At 36.5% G+C, this 17,835-nt stretch overlaps 1 protein-coding gene across 1 annotated transcript in view; it reads left to right on the forward strand.

Annotated features, from left to right (window-relative positions):
• ADAMTSL1 (ADAMTS like 1) overlaps positions 1–17,835 on the forward strand; it is a 464,029-nt gene that overhangs the window by 101,795 nt on the left and 344,399 nt on the right. Inside the window, exon 2 of the mRNA XM_009274309.1 lies at positions 4,871–4,990. Coding sequence (XP_009272584.1) covers positions 4,871–4,990 — 120 coding nt within the window. The remainder of the gene's footprint in view (positions 1–4,870; positions 4,991–17,835) is intronic.

The following is a 17,835-nucleotide window of genomic DNA, read 5'->3' on the forward strand; positions in this document are numbered from 1 at the left end:
CTTTTATTGAGAGTCATTCAGAGCTGAAATACATGCACAAATTGCTATGCTGTTTAGAATGGAGTTTAAACCAAAAAGGGTGTTGCACGATAACCAGGCTTGTTAAAAGCCTGCGTTCCTCATCCCTCACTACAAATGTCATTGCTACCTTTCTGGTATTTAATACCTTAATTTCTGTGATATACTTCATGTTCTAATTTGTTTCTGTCATAAAATCCAAGAGATTCATGCTTAAGAATACTACTAATAAAGAAAAGTAATCCTTCTTATCATTGTCAAGACACTCTAGGCCTCTTGAAAAAAATAGTAAGCTTAAAGAACCTGATTTTTAAAATCATTTTTTCAGAAGAAACTTTTTTAATAAACCAGTACATATTGTTTTGCCTCAAGTTTTGATGTTTGTAATAATTTTCTGGGTGCTTTAGGTTTTGAATATTCAAAATAAGAAAAACTTTGACTGAGCAACTGTCGCCTTGAAACTAGTCCTGGGATGTGCCTAAATAGTTAATTATAAATATTTGAGGCCACATTTGCTATTTCTGCTTTGTGAGTGAGATACTTTGGAATTCCTTGGCCTCTGTGCTGAGAAAGGTGCTCTCGAAGGTACCATGATTATTTGCATCAGATTCCTGGCCTGTGTTGTTATTTCTGTACCTCTTGAATTCAGCAAAGTATCACTATTACATCTTGTTAACAAAGAATTATTAGTAGTTTACTTTATTGCTGGTCACAGGAATTAATGAAGCTACTTCCACAGCGGGACAATACTCAAGTGAAAGAAAACTGAGACTCTGTTGACTGGGATGCATCCTTCCACCCTCTGGTTTGTGTTAGGTCTTTTATTTTCTAATTCTGTATTTGTCTGCCTGACTCCTCAAAGATTTCTGCCCCATGGACTCACACCTCTGGATGTAATGGAACATCTGATGTTTTACACTGATCTAAGAGAGATAGGAACTGAGCTAAAACGAGAAAAACATTATTGCTTAGATATTTGCTGGAATTTTGTCTCACCTCAATTTCATAAAAGTCCTCTTTGTAATGTCAGTTGGGCATCTGAATACGCAGACAGCTTCCTCATGCTGAGAAACTTCAGTGCTATGCTGTTGATCTTCATGTATGCATTAGCAAAACCTCATTTCCAATGTTGTTTGCAGGTTCTTGAAAAGCCGTATATTACTGCAGGTGATTGCTGCTGCTAAGGGTCAAATTTCTGCCAGGCCATTCTTTCTTCGTATGGTTTGCTCACTGCTTAAGAAGGGTTCAGTTGCCTTATTTTTGGAGACTGTTTTCTAAGCTCATCTGATCATAAGCTGAAGGAACAGAGATGAGAGCTGTGGTGGCTGTGTTACAATGATAGTAAGTTTACTGAGAGAATGAAATGGTGATATATATGTAGCCGAGACTTTAAGGAAACTTGAAAAACGGAAAACAGTCTTTCCGGATGTTAATCCAATTTACTGACACTCATCTAAACGGATTGATTCCAGCTCTCTTAGTAAGGATGGCCATACTCTATGAGGACTAAGTTTCATCAGCAGATGTATAAATTACAGTGAACCCAGGCGGAACTACTGCTCAAAGCAGAAAAGTGTATGATATAAATCAAGAGGAGAATAACACTTTTAGATGACTGCATGTTTTTCAGTTCTCTCCTTTTTTCAAGACTTTATCATTCAGATTTGCTGAGTAAAAAAAAAAAAAAAATCATGCTTTCATGACTGCTTTTCTTGTTTTTTATTTCTCATCTTCTTCCTTCATCCTCAGTTTCCCAATGTCTTTTTTCAACTCTCTTGGTCTGTCTATTCTTCCTGAATAGTGCCTCTGGCATCTACTTCCTTCCCATGTAATTATCAGCAGTTAAAGCATTAATATTGACGTGGTAAATAGTTAAGTTTTAAAAGTTAGCAACACTTTATTGAGATTATTGATACTGCAAATGCATTCTTTATGAAGCCTTTATTTTAACTGTTGATAACTTAGGAAGATAAAAAAGTACTTCAGTGGGTTTGGTTTCTTTTGAAAACGAGTTAGAAATTGTAATAACAGGAAACTGACTGCTCTTATAAGGAAAAGATTTTGCAGAATCTGGGTATTTTTGTATAGGGGCAAAATAAGTGAAGTAGGAAGGTGACTCACTGGTGAGGAAGTGCCTTTTTTACACTGTTTGTAATTTGACTTCTGAAATCAGAAGCACAAAATTGTAAGAAAACCTAATTAATCATAATTTTATCATTACATTTGCTGACCAAAATTGCTTAAAATCACAAGTAGAGACTGTTACTTAAATGTAAAATAAAACTACAGATTTCCTTTCTTGAAATAACTTTTATTGTTGAACATTTTTTGCCACTCCGGGGATGAAACATTTTTATGAAATACGAGCTATTTCAGGGACATTTTTATTTGTAAGATAACGATTTGTCCATAATTTTTATTTCAAAAAGAATATGTGTCAGTAGTAGCACTTCTTTTTCTTTTGGACACGTGTGTTTCTTCCTCTGACACCCCTGAGGATTCTTCATTGCCATGACTCAATAATATAAGAGTAATATCAGTGGGTGTATCTCTCAATGTTATCCACAAGATGGGAAGCTAAGTATAATTTTAAAACACCACACTTGTAAAGCTCTGTTCCTTTTATGGGAAATGTTCTTTTTTTTTTTTTAACTTAAAATTTACAGCAGAGGAGCTCAAAGCAACCAAAAGAATTAGGTGCCCGGTATTTTACTAATGGAGACCAGAAGCTTATGACAAAGAAAAAGTCTGCTATGTTAACTAGCATAAAGTTTGGATTCAGGGACTCTTACTTCTTCCCATTACCCACTTTATATTAAGATATTCCCATCCCCCACTTTAATTTTGTTAGCTCATCTCCTTCTAGTCACCCCATTATAGCTGCACTAGCTTTGCAGCAGCTCTGATCTCACTTCCCAGCTGGCGGGGAGGACTGCCTCCTCCCAAACAGCAATACCAAGTCGCTTGTAGGGGAGTGGCAAGGCAAATCTATATTTCATCCTCCCCCTGGACACTACACATCATACTCATGGTACTCCCAGGCCCTTCTTTTTCTCTGAACCTCTCAACTGGGATAAGCAGAGCCAGGATAACTATGGCATCTGGCTATGCAGAAGGATGAATACAAGAAATAGTTATAATAAAAGCAGCAGAGCATGGACTTTCTTCTTAGTAAAATAAATTTAGTAATACAGCACCTGTCACTAATATCCACAGTCTATTTATAAGTCCTGTGCTTATCTTAAATACATGAGGAAATACCATACCTACCATTCCTGATTATAGTATTTTGTCCTTCGGATGGAGAAACAGAAAAAGATAACCAGAAACTCCAAACTCCGCAACTACCATGCATATGTATCTCACGTAGCTTTATAGGAAGATAAATCAGTATCTCATATAAATAAATTATTTATGATTGTTACACTTGCCTAATTCATACTAGAGTTGCAGTCTCTGTTGTCAAATACTAAAGTATAAAATATTCTTACTTAGCCATTTTGATAAAACATACTATTCTCCTAAGTTGAGTCACCTTCAAAATGTGTTGTGAAGTACTGAAAACTGAAAAGTCTACTAGATTTCCAGTTGATAATATACTCCTTATTTCTGGTTGTTAACAAACTTTATGGATATTTCACCTGTAGTGGAATTCTTTATAGTCAGTCTAATGAAAAGCAACTTATTACGTTAATATGTAAAAAACCCTCCCTGGTATTTCACCAGTTTCCAACATTTAAAATTAACTTTATAACCTAAAAAAAAATCATTCTTTGGCTTGGAGAACCAAAGAAAAAAAGGATGTGGGAGCATGAAGAATCATGTGGATTTGTTTTTATTATTTATTTCCAAAAACTATAACAATGCTATAGTAGTACCTAGGTCATTTTGATAGGTATTGGTTAGATACTTACTGAAGAAACAACCTTTTTCTCAAGTAGCTTACATGTCTTCCTAAACTGGAAAACAATAGGTGTAAAGTTAGTTTAAATGATTTTGAATGCATATCCATATTTAAGTTTGCTAGCCAAAGTACTTATACGTGAATTTTTTCTGGCACTCAGAAGTTCTAAGCTCTAACTTCTTATGATAGAGCAGTCAAAATGCTGGACAAAAACATTTAAAATTAACTTTATAAAACCTAAAAAAATCATTCTTTGGCTTGGAGAACCAAAGAAAAAAAGGATGTGGGAGCATGAAGAATCATGTGGATTTGTTTTTATTATTTATTTCCAAAAACTACAAAAATGCTATAGTAGTACCTAGGTCATTTTGATAGGTATTGGTTAGATACTTACTGAAGAAACAACCTTTTTCTCAAGTAGCTTACATGTCTTCCTAAACTGGAAAACAATAGGTGTAAAGTTAGTTTAAATGATTTTGAATGCATATCCATATTTAAGTTTGCTAGCCAAAGTACTAATACGTGAATTTTTTCTGGCACTCAGAAGTTCTAAGCTCTAACTTCTTATGATAGAGCAGTCAAAATGCTGGACAAAGATGTTTTGTTCCAAAAAGTAAAAATAGACTCTAAATATTAATTCATTTCACAAAAGAGGTTTTAACTGTTAACTGCCTTATAGACCATAGCTGTAAGTAACAACATAGAAACTTATTTTACAACAGAATCTCATGTAAATGGCAGTTATTCATTAAATTACTGACTTTCGTTAAATGCATGTCTTTGTTTTCATCAACGGCAATGCTGACCAGTTAGAATGAGTTTAGTAATGGAAGGCAAAGGACCATTAATGGACATTTCAATCTTCCAGTCTGATGTATCTGGATATTATGATTGTGTCTATGACAGAATTAAAATTTTGCTTTTCCTAATGTCGTGTTTTCCTTCTAGGTTTGTGGAGACCAAAATCAAGGAGCAGTTTTCCTACGTGAATTTACATTGATTCGGAGAGAAAGTCTTCATGATGATTTCCTATCTGATTTGCTGAATAACCACAAAACAGAAGATCCGGTAGGAATCTTCTATTATTCTAAAATATCTGATGAGAAATGCTTGCAGAAATACAGGTTTTTGTGATAGGTCTTTCATTCTACTTCATCAATTTATGAAAAGTTACAAAATTAGATTTGCTACATAAAAATGTCACCCTAAAAATATGAGAAATTCCATGTAAATAAAGACTTGTTCATAGGATGGGTGTCAAATGCATATAACATTTCATTATTTTAAGGACAGACTTTTTCAAAAGAAGAACAGATTGGTCTTTTGCTTTCTAATGAAAATTTTTCTCATTCAGAATTTTGGCAGTCCAATTTGCTATCTAGTTTGATTTGCACATGCAAAGGATGTTTATTTTTAATTAAATATGAATGAGTAAAGTTAAATTCACAGGTTATGTAAAAAATAAATAATGCTTTGAAAAGAATAATTTTATGAAGTGCACCAAGGAATGTAACAAACAGGGAAAACAGTTTTATGAAAAATATATTTTCACTCTGTTCTATATATGCCTGGCAAGATATTTTTTTCAGGTCTGAAGGATTTCATGTCTGTCTAGCAGCTAATTCTCTGGTGTTTTTGAAGAAAAGAATGTGGATGTAAAGAACTTGGGAGTTATGCTTAATCATGCTTTAATATGAAATAAAGCAATCCAGCTGATTTTAAACTGCAGTAAATTTATAGGTCTGATATTTTCAAGGGCTGATATATTATGATGTCCAACACATTGTGGTTTAACAGAAGTGGTGGTGCATTAGCTTCTGATATTACCATGAATTGGTGATGTATTTTAGGGATTAAAGTTCAAAATAAAGACTCTATAGGATAGGAAAAGAAAAGGAAAGTGATTCTAGAATAATTAAGTGTTGGCACAGCCATGCTTACTGCCTTTTTAATCAACTTTTTCTCATAGCCTCAGAGGGCAATGCCTGAAGTTACCTTTCTTAGTGCATGAGTGAATATTAGCCAATTATCATTGATGGGAGCTGGTAGAGCTAGGACTTTGGAAGGATGGGATGGATGTCTTTTGATAAGTCTTGTTGCTCAGGTCAAAGAATCCAGTTAACAAAAGGAGTGAAGGCATTAAACAATCCACTGTGTTTGTGCTAATCCATCTGATCTCAGACAAGTTATCCTTAGAGCTTTACAGCTGCTAAAAGAGATTTCAGATCAGGCAAAACCAACACTTTGTTCTACCACTGTGGGTAATTTTATGGCAGTTTAGGATTGTATCGAGCAACTGCTTTACTGCTAGGACAATAAAGATTCATTGAACAGAGAGTGCCGGTCCTCTGCTATCCCATCCACTCATTGAGGAGGTATAGCTGAAATTGTTGTTCATTAAAACCATTTATTCTCTGTGGTCCAGAGAAGCAAGCAGCATTTTATTACCATTTTGTTGGTACCAGTGAACTGATTCGTTGTTTTTCTGAGTTGTGCTGGTCTTATGCCTGTTTATAAGTGTATCGTGATGGTGTTCACACAAGCAGAAAGTACTCTGCAAAGTATTCATATATTTGACTTCAAGGTAGTGTTCTTGGTTTATTATTATTTCACAAGGATGGTGTGTTGTTCCTGTGATCTTCTTTCTGTGCAGCTATGTATGTATGAAAACATAGCTACACTGAAAGAATATCCCACAGAAAATACAACTTTGCAATCTTCATTTAGGTATGACTTAAGGAACTTTTATTCCAACCTAATCTCTTTGTAATACCATCTTCAACTACAGAAGCACATGCTGTTTTCTCTGCATGACTGATTCAGTAGGGAACAGGTAGGATGGAAGAGCTTGCAGTAACTTTTCTGTATTTTGCCTGAAATATTTTAAATGTATGTGTGGTCTCATGACTTGTTTACTGTGTGCTATGCAGACTTTATTTCAAAGACAAGAGTTAATTTCAACAAGGGCTTTTCTCTGGCACTTAATCTAAATTTCTGTTTCTTAAATATTAGTGAATTTGTTTTCCTAAGTTTCTGTGACGTAGACAGGATATTGTTCCTATTTTATGGATGTAGACTCAAAGGTTCACAAACATTAACATCAAAAGCATCTACTTTTCTTGAGTGCTCTGTCTGAGACACAAGGATCCATTTTTTTCAATTCACCTCACATGACATAGCAGTAAGTTCAGAGGGGAACTATTGACCTCAGATGCAATCATGAGCGCTCAACATCTTTGCCTATCAAGCTGAATATAACAGGTAAGGCATCTACAAGAACAAAGAGTATGTGATTACTAACATAACAGCAAAAATGCTACAAGTGGCTTGGCTAGAGTGATACAAAAACTGTTGCAGACGCAGAGATATGGAGAATGGTTTTCCAGAACAGAAAGCACAAGGTATATTTCAGGACCAATCTTTCTCAATTCATAGGACCAATCATTTTTTTCCTGTAATTTCCACTGTGATCATGGTGTATCTAATGAGAAAATCTACTGCAAAGATGTTTTTCTAACAAATGAGACACAGAGAAAACAGCCTCTTTTATCATACTTCCCCTATAAATCTCCCACTTTGGTTCTTTTTAGGAATTCTGTGACTAACATAGGATAGGCTTATATATTTGCAACTTTTCCAAATCAGTGTGTGCACAGAGCCTCAATGAAAGCGGTGCAGATAGTGTCTTCATTATCATTTATAAAAAACTTTAACTTTTGTATTTTTCCCTGATGATGACATGAGCTGGTTTGATGCTTTTTGGGAAAATTCAGGCTGGTGATCCAGATTTAGAAGTTACTGTCTGAAGAATGTGTCTTCACTCATCAAAAAAAGACCATGTATGACTATTTCTGTGGGTATCTGAGAGCATCCAAAAAGTTTGCTTCACTTCTGATGTTGAAAAATAGTATCCTCATAACTCCATAACCATTTAGGAGAAGAGATGGATTTCCAGAGGTGACAGATAAGTCTATTATGGTACAAACGAGAGAATGCCCCCAGTCAGTGAGCAGATGTGTATAGCTTTCTGGGCCTATGCCTTAAAGCTGTTAGCAATGGTGCTATAATAATACCTTGCAATTCCCAGCCAAAGTTGGAGACATCAAAAGAGCTTTCGTTTTTTGTAACCAGTTACTACAGCAAATATGCTTAATGAGGAAATACTCACACAACCTCTTGTGAGGCAGTTTTAAGCAACTGTTTGCAAGCTTGTGTGTGAAAAAGTATGTTAGCCCAAATATCTTAACTTGCAATAGTCAATGTCCAATGAAGAATACGAAACAGTATGTCACCTTTTTTGCTGTACCATAGCGGATGCCCTGTTTCTACAATCTGTAGGCTTTATCTTGGTCATTGAAATGTCTCACAGAGATGCTTTCCTTATCTTTCGATTATATTTCCATCCTTGCAAATAATGTGATTTATCCTCTTAATACTGTAGCCATTAGATATTAGAGTTTCCATTTCAATATAAGCACTAAAACCCAAGTCTATTGGTGTAGCTCTACCATCATTAACTTCGGGGGGGGGGAATTACTAGAAGCTAGAGGAAGACATATTTTTATCATTTTCTGTCTTGTGCAAAGCCAATAGCTGAGATTACACTAACAAAATTATTCAAAGGAAGCCACTGAGATATGAAACTGTCGGTTCCTAAATTAGGTTCCTAAATACGTTGTTTTTCTTTCTTTTTCTGGAAAAAATATTTAAAATAATTTAAGAACTAGGGCAAAATAATTAAAATATAATGGAGCACATGGATATTTGGTGGAAACAAAACTTAAGTTTGGGATTCATGAATCCTGAGGCAACTCTATAAAAAATAACTGTTGTACTGAGAAATTATTTAAAAACTTAGACAAAAATCCAAAGTTTTCTGTGCTGAGGTCTGATTCTAAGATAAACTTATTGACTAGAATTTCCCTACATCATTATGAAGTAAGAATGAAAGCAAACCTTGTATAGAGTGAAGAAAATCTCAGATGGGTGTCTAAACTTTTTTTTTTTTCCTGTGTAACAGTTGATTCTTGTATTTACAGTGTATTGCTTATGCATTTCAGACGGAAGGGATAATTTTCAGAATTTAAATATCATGAACATATTATTTATGCTATTTTTTGAGCCATACTTTTTTTTTCCTTTGTACTCTGAATTATTTGATGTGTAACAGTAGAGAATGCTCAGCCCATTGACTAAGGAATTTCCAAGCTTCTCAGCTAAAGATCATGTATTTCTAAACAGTTATAAAACAGTGCTGCAGAATCCAGCTTTGAGCTCCTTAGGGATGGGAAATCACCTGAAATCCCTTTGAGCTCCTTAGGGATGGGAAATCACCAGACTGCAGGAATTACAGGGCCTGCCCCATGCAACTGCTGACATGACAGATAAAGAAAAATGCTTTTAGGATAGGAGGGACTCTTCTCTGACTAGCCATACCTTGTATTTGCTCTTGGTAGAGAACAGATCTCCCTGGTGCAAGTTAAGACAGTCCTATGTATGTTGCTGCCAACCCAATTATTTGGAAATCATGAGTCTGTCCTTGCAAAACCATGAGATTGACCTCAATATTTTGGGGTGTAAAGCAGAGCTGCCTGAATTTCTACTTGCACCCAGAGACCAGGAATTGTTTAAGAGTTCTCTGGAAAATAATGCCCTCAGAGAGATCCAAATTAAACTGGGGCTTTGTCTGGGGTGGTAAGGAAAGCAGTGGGAAACAGTTAGGGCACAGACTTCTCACAGGCCACCTGTAGCAGCTGCATGGCATGGCAGAACATGGTTTGTGAAGCTCACTTTCATGCCATAGCCACTTGGTTTCTTTAGAACAAGAGGATGCCCCTAGGCCGCAGGTTAAACATCATTGCTGTGGGAAAATCTCATCTCTTTAGAGATGAGAGCAATCTTTTCAGTTTGTTCAGTGAAATGGAAACTTGACTGCAGATAGTGGGATTCTCTTCTCCCATATAACCTGGCTCAGCTGTTTCATCAGTTCAGAAAAATCACTTGGCCGTTGGCTGATAAATTGTGTTCTGATTTTACTGAGTAATATCATCCTTTGTGGTACTCTTCTCACAACTGATAATTGTCAAGTTCTTTAATATATCATAGTAATCTTTAAAAAAAAAATTTTGTTAAACTTCTGTCTCATGATTCAACCCACATTCATGACTGCTCCTTATCCACTCGCTGTTTTGAGCATAGTCTATTTTCAGTGAAAATAATTTCCTGCCACAAATGTTTTGAAATGTTTTTCATTCTATGCTTTAGAAAATTGTTACTTGTTTCCTCCAGACTAAGTTGTCTAAGTTGATCAAGCTTTTTATCTTAAATGTTCACCTGCTTTAAAAAGGGAAAGAAATATGTTTAGAGATCTGTAGATCATCGAAAACAAAAAATAGGATGGACCGTTGGCATTCCCCACTTGCCTTAATTCTAAATGTCTACAAGCGCTCTCATACCAAAATATCTAATGCTTTCTTGTCCATTTTTCTGATTGCCTCTGAATGATATTATTTACATCTCTTTAAAAATAGAAGCATGACCATTAAATGTTTTGGATCCCCAACTGTTCCTCTATTTTTCTTTTTCTGTTAGAAAGCCAATCAAGGCACTACCGCTCAAAAGAAAAAAAAGATTACATTCCAAAGCTTTGAATCCAGGTCCCACAGCTGCCAAAACTGTCCCGTGACTGTATCTAGTGCTGGAGTTGACGCAGAAGGAAAGGAGGCTGTTTTTAGAAAGACTGAGTTATTAGCCTTGCCCACATTAGGAAAATGAAAAATTGAAACACAACTAAGCCATTGTTTGTGTAATGATATAGAACACTGTTTGGTCTACCACAGTACTTAAATAGAGTTAAATTTATTCATATCTGTTCCAGACACCTCTTCCCTACAACTGAAAATTTCCCTAGTTTCCATCAGATTAAGTAGCTTTTCTGTTTGCTTCACTGAAGTACTGGAAACTCTTTTTTCATTACACTGTTTCCATTCTATATGAGCTTAATTCAAATAACCAGTAGCTTATTTTGCACTAGTACAATATGGGGATGCTCTTTATGCGTGAAAGTCTTGCTTCTGAGCATTTTAATAAAGGTCTTTTAAAACTGTAAATTGCAACTGTAGTGTAAATAGTTCATGAAGGAAATAGTTAAAAAGAGTTGTTACTCAAAATATGTATAGTTCTAGCTTTTCAAAGCTTTTCAAAGCAAACACTCAACTTTCCTGTTTTATAAGGTCTTAATTCATTAAAATGAGAAATTTCTCTTTTTAATTCCATTGGCAAAATTTATATAATAGTTTTTATGGAATTTATTAATTAAGGTACAATGGGTGAAGGGTAAGCATCAAGTAGATGAAAAAATAATATAAAAGGTCTCTAGCAAGGAAGACAGGATACTGACCTGAGGTATTCCAAACTTCCTTCTCTACCTGAGGTCATGAATTTCACCTTGAATTGTTCTATAGAAGGTAAAGCATGAGTGAAAAGAGCTATAATCTTTTAACAACTAGTGATCAGAAAATGACTAGCTCTTTTAAACATTTTGGAGGAAAATGCTCCTTTTTGTTGGACTTAGATTACATCCTTGAATAAAAATACTTTTTTCTACTGCTAGGCAAATGTTTGCTGATTTTCTATTTTATAAATATTAACTGATCATGCTAGTAAAAAATGTGGTTGCATAGCTTTAGCTGCTTGCAAGTTTGCCGTTCCTTATACCTTCATATTTCTGTGTTAGGCTGGTATATCTTTGAAGTTCTGTTAGTTTTCTTTCTTTGTATGTATATATAAAATACATGTATGCCATATATAGCTAATTGCAGATATAGGTACAAACACATACCCCTTTATAATGTGCATATGCCTATCTAGATGCTATGTTTGCAACATGAATCTCAGAAGTCTGAAGTAATGCAGATGTTTTAGCAAATGCTCACTACTAAGTTGTCTGAAACAAACTAGAGGAACAAGTCACAGCTTCTTCCTTCAGTTTTGCTTTTCCGGTAGTTGTAAAGACACTTCTGAACTATGACCTGTGATGCTTTAGGACTACAGGCTTTTCAAGAATGCTTCTCTTGCTTACCAGTTGTACAGAGCTTTCTTAGCTGCACTGAATATAGACATAGAGACTCTGGGATCAACACTGCCTCTTACAGTTAATAAGGACTCTGTCTGCAGTCCTCCACTCTTGGTCAATGCCCCTCAGCATCACTGCTAATGAAAGGGGGATTATTTTTTTCCATTCCGTGTTCACACGGGCCCAGGCTGCCTCCTGAGGATGAGGGCTGTAGAATCCAGCCTAGGGAGCTTTGACTATCTAAGGGAGAGGTAGCACATCAGAGAGATTAGAGAATATTAGAAATGCTTAAACTTTTCCCTTTTTGGGTCACACTAAATTATGCCAGGGCATTATTCCTAGAAAAATTCTATTACTGAAAAATCACTGGCAGGGTTCAGATTCTAAATTTAGTTTTCTGACCTAAAAGAAAGTCTGTATGCCTGCATATTTCCTAGTTGTCATGTGTGCCATCATATCATGGCCTGGTTTTTTGAGTTGCTTCTGGTCTAGGACACTGATGAAGGGTTTTGGAAACTCCTGCTCCTGAACTGTGCTAAGTAGGACACTGCCAATTTCAGTATCAGCAAAAAGCACTGGTGGATGAGTATATAGTTTACACCAACAATCAGAAGGCTTGGGTTCTAACATCTTCACTGTCAGTGCCAGAAAGCCTGTTTCCCTTTCCCTAGGTCTCTTTCCTTTTCTTTTTATTTTTTTTTAAGGATGTTAATGTGATCCTCGTCTCATGGTTGCCATAAAGCTTACACTGATGGTATTCAAGAGCATAAACTTTTAGAAGTGACTTTGTACAAGCATACCTATAGACAAAACTCATATGTTTCCATGTTCAGATAAAGAAATCAGCAAGTGGGTTTGTAGACCTGGCTAAAGCCCGTACATGGTCAGAATCAAGTGGTTGCTTGGAGAACAGTTTTGTAGCATTTACTCTTCTCCTAATGTCTAGATTTAGAATGGTAATTACTTGAAAAGCTATGAATGGATGACCACAGAATCAGAATAAATCCTAAATTGCTCATCCTCAATTGCAGTACCATTAAGCACAATGTGGTTTCAATAATCGGTTGCTACATACTGAATTGTTAAATCATGATGAATGTGTTTAATCTGTTGGCATTTTTAATTAACATTCCATAATTGTCTTATTAAATCCTTATTTGAAGATTACATTCAAGTCAGCTTCAGTTTTATTCTTGTATGCTTTCCATGTCTTCTCTTCCTTACTTGTAGCTTTCAGACTAGTAGTGTAGGCCTGTATCCAAATATCTTGGCTGTACTCCATTATGCCTTTTAACAAGATGTTTGTCAGTCTGATCATACCAGATTTTTTTGCAGACTTTTGGGAAAGCAAGTAGCAAAAGATTATTGGTAGAGTCTAATCAGTGGGTTTATCAGAAAAATTCTGCTACAAGGTATAGGACATATAATATCTAGCCTTGAAATGACAATCCACTGTAATAATAACAATCCACTGTAACACTTTTTCTGCTACACAGAGACTGTTGCTGGAGTGTGCTTTCAAAATAAATGTATTCAATTTTTGCATCACCTTGTACAACCTTTTATGCCTACAATGTCTTATCCAAAAAGCATTAGTTACTTATCATTCTACAGAGAGATTACTATTTGAATGGGAAGCTTATTTCTGTTCCATGTAGGTTTTTGCTCTCTGTCATTCTTACCTGATCTCCTTCAGTAGCAACTATATTTGTTCTTCCCTCTTCCTCAGGTGGAATAGTGTGGGCACTGGAACAATCTTCTTTTTTGAATATGAATGTACTATGGTAGGTATTTATTATCACTCCTATTTGTGATGAAGATAGGAATGAATCTGCATTAGGACCAGAAGATAGTGAGGTTTGAACAAGAAGGAAGGGTGGGGTATCATCCATCCAGGAATTCATTTTTCAGTATAATACTCACCCTTAAGAAAGTTCTTTTTATGCAGAGGTGAGTTTTCCCTATGCTGTAATGGATCACCGAAATAAATCTGTTGACCACTCCCTGTGTACTGCATTCAGTTTTCAGACACTATATACCTTACCCATCGTGCAGTTTCTGGACTAAGACCTGGACCAAGAATTTTACTGAGAATTTATGGGGAGCAAAAGATGGATTTAATGTGGTCTAAGTACTCAGAGCCAGTTCCTTCACTTGCCACTGAAAATTCTAGGTGCAATCTTCTACATGATGAGAATTTTTACTTCTTTCCCATCCTGTGGAAAAAAATTCTGTTGCATTTTTGTGTTGCAAGAAAGGTATGATGTGACTTTTATTCCTGCATGCATTGCAGACCAGTTGTGTTATCTTCATCAGAGATAATTTTTTTTTGCCTTCAGTTCTCCATGTTTTATACCAGAATTGTGATAAAATAGGTTGTAGAAAGATTTTTCACCTTTTTACATTAATCTTGATGAAGCACTCTAGCTTTCATATATGAATCTAAAACAATCAAATAGATTATTTTTTAAATATATTAAGAAATGTGCCTAAGGACCTGCAAGGTATATTGGATACTCTGTGTCTATTTAGAAACTACAGTGGTTGGTGTATAGTGAAATTGGATCCACAGAGTTTGAAATATGTGTGTATGAATTTTTCTCTCTTTGGTTTTAACCTACAGAGAAGAAAATATGGGAGTGATTTATTCCAGAAGCAGCTCTATGAGCTTTTTATTTCTCCATTCCCCTCCCCCCCCCCCCCCCCACCCCCCCACACAACCACCCCATAGGTGGATTTGTTGGAAGCCTGATATCCAAAATAGAACTTAGGTACAGTATTGTCAGTAATATTGAGTGAATTTTTAATGATTAATTCAAAACCACTTGCTTTTCGTGGTTTCAACATCCGACAAGATGAATTAGTGGTCTGCTTTGATGAAATTGTTTGAAAAGGAACAATGAAGGGAGGGAGAAGGAGAAATTGTAAAGACAAAATACTGTATATTGGTTAGGTATTTGTTCCATCCCCTTGTTTCTGAACTAGTCTGCTAAGCTTAGTGCACAGCATAGGCTTTTTTGAACTTCAGGAAACAGAGCTGCATTTTAATTTAAATTGCTGCTTTCACAAAAATTATTAATTTACAGTATAGGAATATGTCTTCGTTGACTTATGAAGACATTTACTTCTTTTTTTCCAAAAAAAAGTTTTAATTGTGTTAACAAATGTGCTTGCTTGGTGTTGTATGTAACCAAATCCACATTTCAACATACTGCTGGAAATTCCCACTATTATCATATGCAGCCATTTAGTTTCCTTCAGTGTCTCTCTGTGCTTAAATGTCCATGAGAAACTATGCAAAATAATGTTACCAAAATTATTTTGTACGATATCCTTTGTGTCAGCCTTGGCATACAGAATAGAAGAAAAATCACTTTAGCAAGCTCCACTGACTTTGCACAATTTATAGCAGAGGGAAAACTGTGTGGTTAAATCCTTATAGACCGTTTCATGAGTGTAAAATTAACTTTATGGTAGTGCATAGTTGCTCAATTTGCATTCACTTGGTGGTGTAGATATGAATAATGATATCTTAGGAATTGACTTCATGTTCAGGTCTCTTTGGTAGCATCTTCTGGGTCTTCATTTTCTACGTTTTTCTCAGTCTTTGTGATGATATATGGGCACTAGGAAATTAGGTAGTCATGGGAAATAAAAGAGATAGGAGATTGAGAAGGTGTAGGGAACAGGCAATGTTTTTTGTAACAGGAGATAACAAACAAGGCATGAATTGACTGAACTGATGAACTGATGAATGGAAAGGCATTAAGGATTGAGCGGAAAGAGGCAGTGAGTCTGATACTACAAAAAAAACAGGTGAGCGTGTGAGGATTTGGGGCAGATGCTTGCATCAAGGCAAATTCTGCTGCATGAGGAAAGTGGACAGGTACCTCAGGAAAGATACAGAGAGGCAAGATCACTCTAATTCCAGGTGCTATAAACCAACCCAAAGCAAACCTAATTACTGTTTGTTCTCAACAAGAATCACAGACCCATGTACTTGCACAGGCTGACCGGGACCTGGGGAGGTCTCCAGTCCCAGCCCGGCTCAGAGCAGGCTTAGCCAGGGGGTCAAACCAGGCTGCTCAGGGCTTCACACAGTCAGGGCGTGAAACTCCGCAGGCAGGAGACATCCCAACTTCCCTGGGCCCCAGCTCCACCACTGGGCTGTCCTCCTGGGGAACAGGGTTCTCCTTATCTCCAGCTTGAGCCTCTCCTGTTTCAGCTTGTGCTGCTGCCTCTCGCCCTCCCTCCATGCACTGTTGTGAAGAGCCCAGCTGCATCTCTCTCCTTCATCCCCTCCTGTCAGTGCCGGGGATGCTGTTGGGTGCCCCTGAAGCCACCCCTCCTCCCAGCTGAACCAGCCCTGGTCCCACAGACTCTCCTCGCAGGGCAAGGGCTCCAGCCCCACTACCTTGGTGGCTTCCTCTCGTCTCCAGCCAGTTTGTTGATGTCTTTCCTGCACTCAGGGTGATATTCCTGATGTGGTCTGATGAACACAGTGTAGAGGGGACAATGCCTTCCCTGGCTCTTGGGGCTGTCTTGTGCTCACATCCCAAGGCAATGCTGTCCCTCGTTGCTGCCCAGGTACACGGGTGGCCCCTGCTTAGCTCACTGCCCGCCAGGGCCATCCCCCGGAGCTACTCCCTGGCCCCGCTGGCCCCAGCCTGCACCCTGCAGGGTTCTGCCTTCCTGGGGAAGACGTTCTGGTTGGCAAATTTCTGTCAAGGTCCCCCTGGATGGCAGCCATGCCCTTAAGAATATATGCTGTTTAAGCAAAATAGTTTTGGAATGTAAATAACTGTCCAAGATAGTCACGTGAACATATTTTTGCTGTCCACAGAAGGTCCCATAGGAACAGGTATGAAAGTATAGGCAGGAATAACAGATAATTAATTGTCTAGTTATAAATTGCTTAAAATCACAAGATTGCATCATGAATTTATTCAGTCTCAAAGGCTGTCATTCTGTGTTCATCAGCAGCTACAAACTGAAGACTTCAGGATATTAGTATTTTAGGAGAGTTGCAGTATAAACAAAAGGAATCACTGGAGGTGGTTCCATACTAACTTACTGGTAGAAATGCTAACACCTATTGCATGCGGAAATGACAAATACATATAAAGAACAGACTCCAGAATCAGGGAGCAAATGGTTTAGATAAAGAGATATTTTATCATGAATATGCATAAGCCCAGGAAACATTACAGTATCATCAACACTAAATATGTGTCTTGTTATATTAATGGATCATTGAACAGCTAATTAACAAATGTGACCCTCCCCTGCATTGCTGTTTTCTCTACAGAAACTGGACTTTCTTTTTCATTTCTGTTTCTTTGTTTAGGCCCCAATGGTGATGTTATTTGTGTTTTTTTGTTTCCTTTTTTACTTGGATTTGCTTTAAAATTTGTTGTGAAAAATAAGGCTAAGATTTCTGGTTTTACTTCTGGTATTGAGGTCTTTGTCTGAGGGTAAATGGTAGATATAAATAAGCACATTTATATTTGTTGATTTTAAGTATCTCTATACAGACATAAATTTATATAGCAGTAAATATGTGTTTATACTGCTAGACACAAATTTAATATAAAGATAAATATTACAATTATCTATCCATAATCTGTGTTTTCAGATAAATTTTAAGTGTACTTAGCTTTCAGCTACAGAAGAGATAATAATATGGAGTTAGAACGTACTAAGTGGCTTAGTGAAGCAAATTCCAAATTTAAAAAAAGTTCCAAAAGCACATGTCTGTTACATTAAGCAATGAATAGGTGTCCTGGAACTTACCATTTTGGATTCTACAGTATCCCAATTATTTAAAAAAGAAAAAAAA

This window comes from Aptenodytes forsteri, unplaced genomic scaffold, assembly GCF_000699145.1.
Source record: "Aptenodytes forsteri isolate BGI_AS27 unplaced genomic scaffold, ASM69914v1 Scaffold46, whole genome shotgun sequence".
NCBI lineage: Eukaryota > Metazoa > Chordata > Aves > Sphenisciformes > Spheniscidae > Aptenodytes > Aptenodytes forsteri.